Source organism: Mytilus californianus, unplaced genomic scaffold (assembly GCF_021869535.1).
Source record: "Mytilus californianus isolate M0D057914Y unplaced genomic scaffold, xbMytCali1.0.p SCAF_1, whole genome shotgun sequence".
Taxonomy (NCBI): domain Eukaryota; kingdom Metazoa; phylum Mollusca; class Bivalvia; order Mytilida; family Mytilidae; genus Mytilus; species Mytilus californianus.
The window spans coordinates 85,301,966-85,314,962 of NW_026262581.1; the positions used below are offsets into that span (position 1 = coordinate 85,301,966).

General features: G+C 33.3%; 1 protein-coding gene across 1 annotated transcript in view; it reads right to left on the reverse strand.

Moving 5' to 3' along the window:
* LOC127725360 (dehydrogenase/reductase SDR family member 11-like) overlaps positions 1 to 12,997 on the reverse strand; it is a 75,533-nt gene that overhangs the window by 55,178 nt on the left and 7,358 nt on the right. The window contains exons 2-4 of the mRNA XM_052232300.1: positions 10,783 to 10,873; positions 9,585 to 9,705; positions 9,062 to 9,214 (exon numbers count right to left, since the gene is read on the reverse strand). Of these exons, the coding sequence (XP_052088260.1) occupies positions 9,062 to 9,214; positions 9,585 to 9,705; positions 10,783 to 10,856 (348 nt within the window). The 5' untranslated portion in view covers positions 10,857 to 10,873. The remainder of the gene's footprint in view (positions 1 to 9,061; positions 9,215 to 9,584; positions 9,706 to 10,782; positions 10,874 to 12,997) is intronic.

The window sequence follows — 12,997 nt, forward strand, 5'->3', positions numbered from 1 at the left end:
TTTATTCCTTTTTACAAATTTTTATTTTCACTTGGACTCATAAATGTTTTTAAACGATTATATGTATCTCAAATATTGTGACACTTATCTTATTCAACTATACCGGTATGTCGAATAATAATTTGATTCTTTTATGTTGACAATGCATATTTTCGTAGTATTTTTCAAAAGTTAATATTAAAATTCACTCTTTACAAAGAACCGGCAAATTAAAAAAAAATCACTATATTGCCGGCGCAGGCGAAATAGCCATTGCTATTAAAATATGCTATTTTGCTCGTTTTAATTAAGATATTTTAATCAAAGACGACACAATAGCATATTTTCTTTTTTACCGGCGCCGGCAAAATTGCCACTGCCTAGTTTAAAAACCTCAAAAATTTGATAGAATACTCATTCTGAGTTGTCCATTGTGGACGATTTCATTTAGCAATTAAGCTATATTCAATTAAATCTATCCGACTTTTGCATGTTTTTATCAATTACGTTTTAAAAGAACAAATACTTTTATTATTTTATGATTTGTGTTCTTGTTAAAGGGCATTAGCTACGAGATGTAGAAAAAAAATGATAATTTTTTGTTTAGCCATTAATGAAAGTGAATAGTGAAATAATTATTCGCTTTCAGCAGCCAGTTTGCTTCAGTTTTGTCAAAATAAGCAAAGAAACATCGCTAATGAATTATTCACTTGCAAGTGGATAATTCGACCTCATTAAATCCGTATTCATGTGAACTTCAATTGAACACCTTAGCTAGAGATGGGTTACGCATGAACTAGGCGTGTTCAGCAATTAAAAGAAAAAGAATGTCAACATGGAAGTGAAACAAGGGGAAACCATTTGGTTGACTGATTCGATCTACCAAAACTCATTCTTATACCAACAAGAGTGCACACACTGAAATGTCTCGCCTTCTTTACTAACCGTTGATTTTATGTTGATAGTCCTAAATATAAAGCTTTACTACAAGTAACACATAAACTTAACATGATCCAAGAAAATGAGGTCAAGGTCAGATAAACCAAACGAGAAATACATGTACACCTTACAATCATTCAATAAACCAAACATAGTTGACCTATTGCTTATAGTTTCTCAGAAACAGTCTTAACCAAGAAAACTTAACATTGACCAATGAACCATGAAAATGAGGTCAAGGTCAGATGAACCATGCCAGGCAGACATGTACACCTTACAATCAATGTATGCATTAAATATAGTTGACCTATTGCTTATAGTATCTAAGAAACAAACTTAACCATGAAAACTTAACATTGACCAATGAACCATGAAAATGAGGTCAAGGTCAGATGATACTTTCCAGACAAACATATACACCTTACAATCCTTCCATACAACAAATATAGTTGATCTATTGCTTATAGTTGAAGAAAAACAGACCAAAACACAAAAACTCAACACTGAGAAATGAACCGTGAAAATGAGGTCAAGGTCAAATAAAACCTGCGAGACTGACATGTACATCATAAAATATTTCCATACACCAAATATAGTTGACCTATTGCATATAGTATTAGAAAAAAAGACCAAAACTCAAAAACTTAACTTGGACCACTGAACCATGAAAATGAGGTCAAGGTCAGATGACACCTACCAGTTGGACATGTACACCTTACATTTATTCCATATACCAAATATAGTAGACCTACTGCTTATAGTATCTGATATATGGACTTGACCACGAAAACTTAACCTTGTTCACTGATCCATGAAATGAGGTCGAGGTCAAATGAAAATTGTCTGACAGGCATGAGGACCTTGCAAGATACGCACATACTAAATATAGTTATCCTATTACTCATAATAAGAAAGAAATTAACATTACAAAAAATGTTGACTTTTTTTTCAAGTAGAGATCTCATAAACATGTTTAACCCCACCGCATTTTTGTGCCTGTCCCAAGTCAGGAGCCTCTAGCCTTTGTCAGTCTTGTATTATTTTTAATTTTAGTTTCTTGTGTACAATTTGGAGTTTAGTATGGCGCTCATTATCACTGAACTAGTATATATATTTGTTTAGGGGCCAGCTAAAGGACGCCTCCGGGTGCTGGAATTTCTCGCTGCATTGAAGACCTGTTGGTGACCTTCTGCTGTTGTCTGTTCTATGGTCGGGTTGTTGTCTTTTTGACACATTCCCCATTTCCATTCTCAATTTTACTTAACCATGAAAATGAGGTCAAGGACAATGGACATATGACAGACGGAAACTTCGTAACATAAGGCATCTATATACAAAGTATGAAGCATCCAGGTCTTCTAGCTTCTAAAATATAAAGCTTTTAAGAAGTGAGCTAACGCCGCCGCCGCCGCCGGATCACTATCCCTATGTCGAGCTTTCTGCGACAAAAGTCCCAGGCTCGACAATAAAAACGATTATTAACATATCGTTTTAACCTATAATATGAAATCAAACAGACCTAGAAAAATCCAATTGCACGAGTTCGCTATCTATCTATATCTATGTTTATGTTTATGTTTATATCGAGTTATATGACCGTCGGCAGTCTTCGGAAGGTCGCCTCGATGGTTAATTAGATGGCGTCTAGACTAAAATACACACGAAATGCTGATTCATACTATCGACTCTATGCATCGTAAATTGTTTATTTTATGCTTTTTTTTTTTAAATTGGATGCACGTTTTTGTATGTAATGGGTCGAATATGAGCATTTGGGTCAAATTGGTGAACATGATCGACAGCTAATGTCCCTTTAAGTTTTAAACTGAAATACTGTTTTAAGGTTTTCAACATTGTCAAGTTATTCTTAATTAGTTTTTATCTTGTTATCTTAACTCGTCTTGCACGTGGTTAAAGTGTTCTGGTATTCCACATACAACTATCATTCGAAAAAAGTTTGAGTGTACTTTGTTATTATCATTTGGTCAAATTGAACAGATTCATGCCTCAATCCGTATGAAAATGAGAAGATGTGATATTATTGCAAAGAAGACTTTCAACCAGATACCAAATGACGTGCATGGATTCATTTTAAAACTAATAGGAATCCATGAATATCAGGTTTTTTTTTTATTTGGCGTTGATTGTAACAATATAAGTATATGTAAGCTGCGTCCATTCAAGAAATGTATTATCTATAACTATAATTAATATACTGTAAACTATTTCTCAGATCAACGCCAATGTGACAGTAACCTAACACTGATAAAATTAATATTCTATTCTTCAACTATACACTCTGCTCACTGTCACTTTCGTCTAAGGCATGCTGGATCTTCAAGAGAAGCTCCTCAATTCTGGACTCCATGCGTGATGTCCAGATTATGTCTTGTATTCCCTAGATACCAGAGTATACAGCCAATGTGCGCAAATTAACATGTTCTCATCCGGAATATGCATTTAACTTGCGCTGGACGTTTAACAGTCATCCATCATTATGAGACAAACAACTCGTTTTAGTAAAATGGTGTGTTTCTTTGATATCAAATGTTCTTTTATTTTCCTTTTTTACTTTAACTTTAGAGGAGATATGATTGATAGTTGAACGTCCAGTGGCAAATACTTCATGCATATTTATGACGGAGAGCAATTTAGAGAATTTATTTCAAACAGGAAACAAGAAATTGCATGTGTTGTCATTGAAAATAAGAGAAAAGGAGGGGGCGTAATAAAGAATCATAAGACCAATAAAATCATACAACACCATGAACATATATAGAGGCGACAAAAGGAAAAACAATAACAAAATATAAAAACAGGTAACTACAGATTGAACACGAACCTCGAGCCACCACAAAAACCGAAAAAAAAATCAGAAATATGAAGATATCTCATGGATAATTTATGCATAGTAAGCAGCCATTTTTGTTGGTAACTTGTAGCAGTCTCACCCAAATTTAAAAGAGACCACCAAAAAGGGACAAAATGAACAATTACTCCTTGTATGCATTCTGACCAATTATGCACGCTATCCTGCGTGAATATCAGATATTTATTTGAAGTTACCCAAGCTATAACATAGTTTTGTTTCATCTTTATTTCAGTTTTAATTGCAAACAAATATTTGTAATGGTTGAATGTCACGGACAGTATACACCATGCCCTCTCATGGCGTCGTAATTTTTATTTTTATGAAAAAATATATTGAAAAGCTTATTCAACCACTGTGCAATATGATATAACAATTCTCACGTGATTTCTTACGTCTTATGTCCTACGATTTTCAATGTATGTTATTGTTCATAGTTTTGTAATTTGTTTTCACCATCCGTAGTAATTATTGAAAATGTTAACTTGGCATGCCTTACTCAATAGAAAATACGGACGTGAAAGAAAGCACTTCATCAAAGCGTCAACATGAGATTACATTCCATGGAGGTTACATTTCGACGATTTCGTCTTTATAAAACAAAATTAATACGTGTATCTAAAAGGACATGTGTATTAAATTTAAATGTTGGCACGCATATCGATCTGCTGAATGTAGAATTTTACAGAGAAAAACTACTGCTCTATTTTTGTTTAAACTTTACATAGGATAGACCGGGCTAATTATTACAAATAGCGTGGAAATGAACTTTGAAATAATTTACAAATTCACAATATTTATTTCATCAATTTGTCTTTTTTTCTAATAAAAACAGTTATGAGGACGTATCTATCACATCTGTGTTTAAAACCCTCGCCGGGTCGGCGGTTAACGAAGCTTCGCTAAAAACAAAGACTTGCTATTCCATTTTCTTCTTTTTAGTTTGTAATAAATAAACAAAAAATATAATCATAGCATTTATTTCTATTCATAACGTTTATAGCAATTGTACCAGTTCTTGATACAGTTTTAAAATTCGTCACAGAATGTATCGTACCTCGGAAATGGCGGCGTTGAATCAGGATTTGCTTGTTAGCAAAAGTTAGATTTTCAATATGGCCACAGGCCTCGACCACGCTAAATATTGTTGCAAACTGAGTCAAAATGTCAAACAATCAAAATAAGAGTAAAATTACTTTTGTCGAGGCCTGTGGCCAATGCGAATTTTAACCAGTAAGTGTGAAATTCTTTAAGAATTTGGACATTTTGAGCGTTCGATTGTGGGTATTAGGTCACATTAATGACGTCACAAAAATATGATTTTATACTATAATAACAAATAACGATAAACATAGATATGTTTTAGTTATAAAGGATCCACCTTATTTCTCTTTTATTTTTTTCACCTCACAGGGCCAATATCGGCACTTCGTGGCCATACTCCTTTGTCATTTAAGGGCAATAACTCCTAAAAGAAGTCTTCTGACAATTTTGACGTAAATGGACAGTTGGTAGAGCTAAGATTTTCTCCATTCATAACGGTTTTCAAAATAATAGACAAAACTTGCATTTTACCTCTATGTTCTATTTTTAACCATGTCAGCCATGTTGCTTGGCAGGCGGGGTCATAGGACACATTTTTTAAATTAGATACCCTAAGGATGATTTAGGCCAAGTTTGGTTTAATTTGGCCCAGTAGTTTCAGAGGAGAAGATTTTTGTAAAAGTTAACAGATGACGGACGACAGACACCAAGTGATGAGAAAAGCTCACTTGGCCCAGGTGAGCTAAAAAAAGGTTTGTTGTTTTATGAATCTGCAATTACAAATCGAATCGTTGATGTACATTCCCACCACTATTCATACATGATCGTTATTTTATTTTTTAACGTCCTGTGGCAAATGTTCCATTGCTATTCAGTACAAATTCATCTGACAACAAATTTAATCCCTTTTAATTTGAAGTTTCATTAACAATTCGACAACTTAAGTTTTTGATCTATACGTTCATGTACAGTGTAGATGACTAGAAATCATCATGCTTGAAAAATATACTACAGTCATGGTATTTCTTATATACCAAATGGGTAGTATGGTATTATCTTTTTCCGTTTCTTATATGAAAGAGTAGTTCATATACCACGTCAATTATGATTCTATGAAGATGTTCTATTACCACAGTAATTTACCTTTGTCGGACTATTGGGGTGTCAGACTAATAGGGTGTCGGACCAATGGGGCGTCGGACTAATGGAATGTCGGACCAATGGGGTGTATCACTAGTGTGGTGTCGAAATATAGGGGCGACCGAGAATTGAACAATATAACTAGAGGCTCTCAAGAGCCTGTGTCGTTCACCTGTATCTACTGGTTTTGGAAATCATGTAAAGTAAGGTTAAAATCATAATAAATAGCATTAGATTCCCCAATAATGATTGAGACCAAGTTTGGTTTAATTTGGCCCAGTAGTTAAATTAAAAGCAGGTCATTCCATTGTAGTCTTACAATAGTTACTGAAGACACCTTAGCATTATTTAAATTAGTTTTCAAGTTGTGGTCATTTGAAATTGTTTTTTTACAATTTCCCCTAAGACTTCTATAGAAAACCCATATGTTCTATTTTTAGCCATGGTGGCCATGTTGGTTGGATGGCAGGGTCATCGGATACATTTTAAATCAAGATACCCTATTGAAAATTGTGGCTAAGTTTAATTCTATTTGGCCCAGTAGAGAAGATTTTTGTAAGAGATTGCAAAAATTTAAGAAAAAATTGTTAAAAATTGAATATAAAGGGCAATAACTCCTTAAGGGGTCAATTGACAATTTTGGTCATATAGACTTATTCGTAGATCGTACTTTACTGAACATTATTGCTGTTTACAGTTTATCTTTATCTATAATTATATTTAAGATAATAACCAAAAACTAAAAAATTCTCTTAAAATTACCAATTCAGGGGCAGCAAACCAACAACGGATTGTCCGATCTGTCTGAATATTTCAGAACAGATAAATCTTAACCCGATGAACATTTTTACCCAGATTTGCTCTTAATGCTTTAGTTTCAGAGATATAAGCCAAAAACTGCATTTTACCCCTATGTTCTATTTTTAGCCATGTCGGCCATGTTGTTTGGCAGGTAGGGTCATCAGACACATTTTTTTAAACTAGATACCCTAAGGATGAGTGTGGCCAAGTTTGGTTAAATTTGTCTCATTTATTCCAGAGGAGAAGATTTTTGTAAAGAAATAAAAAAAATTACATTAAAAATTTAATATAAAGGGCAATACCTCCTTAAGGGTTCAAATGACAATTTTGGTCATGTTGACTTATTTGTAGATCTTTCTTTGCTGAACATTATATCTGTTTACAGTTTATCTCTATCTATAATAATATTCAAGATAATAACCAACCAGATGCTCCGCAGGGCGCAGCTTGATACGACCGCAGAGGTCGAACCCTGAACAGTTGGGGCAAGTATGGACTCAACATTCAAGCTTGATACAGCTCTGAATTTGGATTGTGATTAAAAAGTTGACACAGAATAGGTTTCTGACACAGAATGAATGTGGTCTAAGAACTTAAAAAATTTAAATTGGACATTCACCTATTATGGTCCAATATCCAAAATCTAAATACATTGTTAGATTCAGCATATCAAAGAACCCCAAGAATTCAATTTTTGATGAAATCAAACAAAGTTTAATTTTGGACCCTTTTGGCCCCTAATTCCTAAACTGTTGGGACCAAAACTTCCAAAATCAATCCAAACCTTCCTTTTGTGGTCATAAACCTTGTGTTTAAATTTCGTAGATTTCTATTTACTTATACTAAAGTTATTGTGCGAAAACTAATTGCAAGATAAACGCTTATTTGTGCCCCTTTTTGGCCCCTTATTCCTAAACTGTTGGGACCAAAACCCCCAAAATCAATCCCAACCTTCCTTTTGTGGTTATAAACCTTGTGTTAAAATTTTATTGATTTCTATACTAAAGTTATTATCCAGAAATCATCCGTCTTCCGATGACGCTGACAACGACGACGACGACTTGATACCAATATACGACCAAAAATTTTTAATTTTTGCGGTCGTATAAAAACTGCAAAATTTCCTTAAAATTACTAATTCCGGGGCAGCAACCAAACAACAGGTCGTCTGATTTGTCAGGGCAGATAGATCTAAACCTGATGAACATTTTTACCCCATGTCAGAATGTCAGATTTACTCTAAATGCTTTAGTTTCAGAGATATAAACCAAAAGCTGCATTTTACCCCCTACGTTCTATTTTTAGCCATGGCGGCCATCAGGATGGTAGGCAGGGTCGTCGGACACATTTTTTTCACTAAAAACCTCAATAATGATTGTGGCCAAGTTTGGTTAAATTTGACCCAGTAGTTTCAGAGGAGAAGATTTTTGTAAAAGTTAACAGACAACAACGGACGACGGATGCCACGTGATGAAAAAGCTCACTTGGCCCATAGGGCTTGGTGAGCTAAAAATGAAAATGAAATAAATAGGATACATAAGGCCATTTATATCATATAAAAACCTAGAACATTGTAAGCGTTGTGAGCAAACGAGCACTTCTCTTTCAAGTCTCACCACTTCTCCCTATCAGTTTCAAAAAGAGAAGTCACTTCTCCCTATGATTCTGAAGTAGTGTGAGCCCTGCTTAAACTCTTATTATTTTTCTAAAAACCCTAAACTTAAAAAAAAATATCAAAATTTGAGCTCCGTGCCATCTCTATGCATTTATCAATTGGTCACATGCTCGGAAACATGTCAAAATGTTGTTTAAAGGTGTGATGCTGTGGATGAAAGTAAAGATTGAGTGAATATAAAAAAAAATGGCCCAGGAGTGAAAACTCATGAAAGATACTAGTCCTATAGTTCAATACGCTAGATGTAAAGTACTTCAGGATAAATTGACCCACCCTCTTTCTTTAACAAACTGTTACTGCAGAATAGGCCAAATTCTAAGTTCAAAGGGGCATAACTCCTAGAAAAATTATTGAATCATCATTTCCTGTCAATATCAACATCTACATAGTATGTCCTGACTATCTACAAAGTTTCATGCAATTCTGTTGTGTAGTTTCATAGGAGTTGCGATGACAAGATCAGGACTGACATATGGACAGACAGGTCAAAAACATTATACCCTACACAACAAAGTTGCGTGGGGTATAAATATACAAACATCCATATTTTCATGCTGTGCAACGTTTCTAATAATTTGTTGTGTCTCATTATTTTAACTACTAAATTCATTCACCTGGACATGTGATGGGTAAGAGTAAACTGTTTCTATGGCATTGGCTATGTCCTGAGGATCCAGACCTTGTCTTGTACTGTAACATTGGTTAGCTGCAGCTTCTCCAACTGCAGTATAGGCAAAATTAGTCTTCACTAAGCCTGGACTGATACTCTGTAACAACGAATAAAATATGTTATATGGGACCTCTGGGTTGCCAACAAAACATGTTGATACATCAACAAAGGAGTAGACAATAACAGCATGGGGGAGTGTATATATTATATATTCTTACATTCATTCAAAATTCGTAATAGGACTGTTTTCAGTACTGTGAATTTCTCATCTAAGATACTCGATATGAACTCATGTATGAGTATATTGTGTTTATTTTTAAATGATGAATAAGTGTGAATAAATCACTATAATAAATTATAATGAATTCAAGGAGATGTGTAGGTGTTATTTTAATGAGAGAGCTATATAAAAATATAGTAAAACCATATTTATAAGACCAAAGTTGTGTAAATATTGCTTTGCTTACTGTTATTTTGATATGACTGTTTATTTCTCTTAGTTCCCATCTAATGCCTTCAGTTAATTCAGTCAATGCATGTTTAGTAGCTGAATAAAAATGTGCTTTGCCACAACAATGTCCTGATAAGCTTTAAATATATGAATGATAAAGTTTGCACATGTTTGTTAATGACATTCAACAGCATCTACATGATCTACTTAAAGCACCAATGCATCATAAAAGTTAGACCTAAACAATTTAGGTTTTATATTTTCATTGGCTTAGTTTTCAAAGAATTCTCTTTAAGCATCTTCAGCTTGTATTAAAAACTTATATTCTCCTGCTGTTATGTACCGATGTGAGATAAACACATGATATTTGCCACTGAACATTAACAAGAGGCTCTCAAGAGCTTGAATCGCTCACCTGTATTTCAGAGGAGAAGATTTTTAAATGTTAGCAAACTTGATGAACAAATTGTGTAAAATTGTCTTAAAAGGGCAATAACTCCTTAAGGGGTCAATTGACAATTTTGGTCATGTTAACTTTTTTGTAGATCTTACTTTGCTGAACATTATTGCTGCTTACAGTTTATATATATCTATAATAATATTCAAAATAATAACAAAAAACTGCAAAATTTTGTTAAAACTACCAATTAGGTGGCAGCAACCCAACAATGGATTGTTTGATTCGTCTGATAATTTCAGGGCCGATAGATCTTGACCAATTAAACAATTTTACCCCATGTCACATTTGCTCTAAAAGATTTAGTTTTTGAGATATAAGCCAAAAACTGCATTTGACCCCTATGTTCTATTTTTAGCCATGGCGGCCATGTTTGTCGATGGATCAAAACTTCTGATACAGTTTATAAACTAGATACCCTAAGGAACATTGAATTAAAGTTTGAAGGTATTTGGCCCAGTAGTTTCAGAGGAGAAGATTTTTGAAATAGTTTACGACGACAGACGACGACGACTGCCAAGTGATGGCATAAGCTCACATGGGGCCCTTCGGGCCCCGGTGAGCTAAAAACTTAATAAAATCTTGGTTTTCAATTAAAAAAAAATGCCCAGAGAAAAAATCTGCATCATATCATATAGTTATCCCGTATTATTAATGTTTATATGGATAATTACCCCTTAAATTATCTGTTCGTTAATAAAATAATACCTATATTAATCTATTTGTTTTAAAACTACACCTGCCATAAAGGTTTCACCTGTTGATATTAATTATATGACCATCATCAACTCTGTTGGCCCTCGTCATTTTCACTCTCTTGTACACAGACATACAGCCATCACATTCACCTAGAAAGACATAACTATAAATAACAATCTTTACTGTACAGATAGTACAGATAATTTAATCATTAATTTATATGCATTAATAAAAATGTGTTTTAATTAAAGAATGCTATAAAAATATTCGTAAAATGTTGATTTTTAACAATAAACTGTTATCACAGAGATTTGTCTCGCCTTTTTGTAATTTTGATAATGCAAATGTTGAAATTAAAATAGCAATACTTTAACATGTAAGTTATGCAAATATTCAAAGTCGATGAACCATGACTGAAGGTACATGGCTAAACAATCTCTATGGAATGAGATGTGCCAATGCTAATACAACAGCATACCAAATACCATTGACTTATTATAAGTCGTTCCTTTTAAACAAACCTAAACACAAACATTAACTTGTAAACTATATGTAAAAGTTTCAAAGTCAATGAACCATGATCAGGGGTGGGGCTATATAATCTCCATGGAAACGATACTTGCAAATGCTAATACATTTGCATACCAAATATCATTGACTTAACATTAGCAGTTCATCTTAAACTGATCTAATCACAAACTAATACATGTAAACTAAGCAAAAGTTTCAAAGTCAATAGACCATGACTGAGGGGGCAGGGCCAAATATTCTCCATGGAAATGAGATGTGCTAATGCTTATACAACTGAACACCAATCAACATTGGCCTACCACTAATGTTTCCCCTTGAACTGATCGACCTAATCACATACTAATACATGTTAACTTAGCAAAATTTTCAAAGTCTATAGACCATGACTTAGGGGCAGAGAGAAATAATCTCCATGGAAATGAGATATGCCAATGCTTATACAACTGCATACCAAATATCATTGACCTACCACTAGTGGTTCCCCATAAATTGATCTAATCACAAACTAATACATGTAAACTATGAAAAGTTTCAAAGTCAACAGACCTTGACTAAGGGGGCGGGGCCAAATAATCTCCATGGTAATAAGATGTGCCAATGCTAATACAACTGCATACCAAATATCATTGACCTACCACTAGTGGTTCACCATGAACTAGACCTAATCACAACAGACATGGGGTCAATTACTTTTGAAAGTAATTAATTACATTCAATTACAATTACAAAATCTTCAATTAAATTACACATTACATTTGACTTTTTTTGACAATGTAATTAATTACTTTCCAATTACTTGGCAAATGTAATTAATTACTTCAATTACTTTTGAAAGGAAAATTTAGAACATGCATTTATTCTATCATATGTACATAATTATCATACACTGATTTATAGTAATAACAAATGAGATCTACAGTGACTATTTTCAAATTCAGCCAGTATCAAAGAAGAGTAAAAGTTAAATATCTGTTGTGTTACGGGAATAAAGAAAAAACAAACATAAATCTGAAGTGCACATAATACTTTGTCTATCAGGAATCGTTAGGACTAGATGTATGGTTTAATTTAATGCGCAAAATGATAAAAAGCCTTATTCAATATTTGGAAAATATTAAATTTTGTTTAATTACCTATTGAAATTTTATGTTTTAATGTATTTCATTGAAAATGATGCAAGAAGAGAGCTCTATAGAAAAATTTTTATTTTTTTAATTTGATCACAACTTATTAAAATTATTTTTCCTAAAGAAATGATTTAGAAAGTCTGACTTTTTTAAAAATATGATGTAGTTTTAATCACAATTAATTAGTTCAAAAAAATCATGTACCTAGGGGTATATTTATCTCTCTCTAATTGGCTTAACACCTGTTTAACATGCAAACATAACTGTTGTAAAAACAGTCATTATATAGTTTATGATAAAACAAATAGCCAGAGGTTATATTTATTGATTGACTTATGACCTTTCAAATTGATTATGTTAAATCAATGCCCAACAATATCCATTAGAATATTGCAAAGTGCTCTCGACCAATGAAATTGTAGAATTGGATGCCTCTTGATTGTGAAGAATGAATGTAAATCATGTTCTTAGTAAGGGATTATCCTATTATTTGGGTCTATTTACAGTTCAAAACAAAGAGTTTCTATAAATGAGTTACAACTGCCCCGAAGCACATTTATCAGATTGAAAGGTTTTATCACACAGTGATTGAAACTGACTAAAAGTTGAATTGTG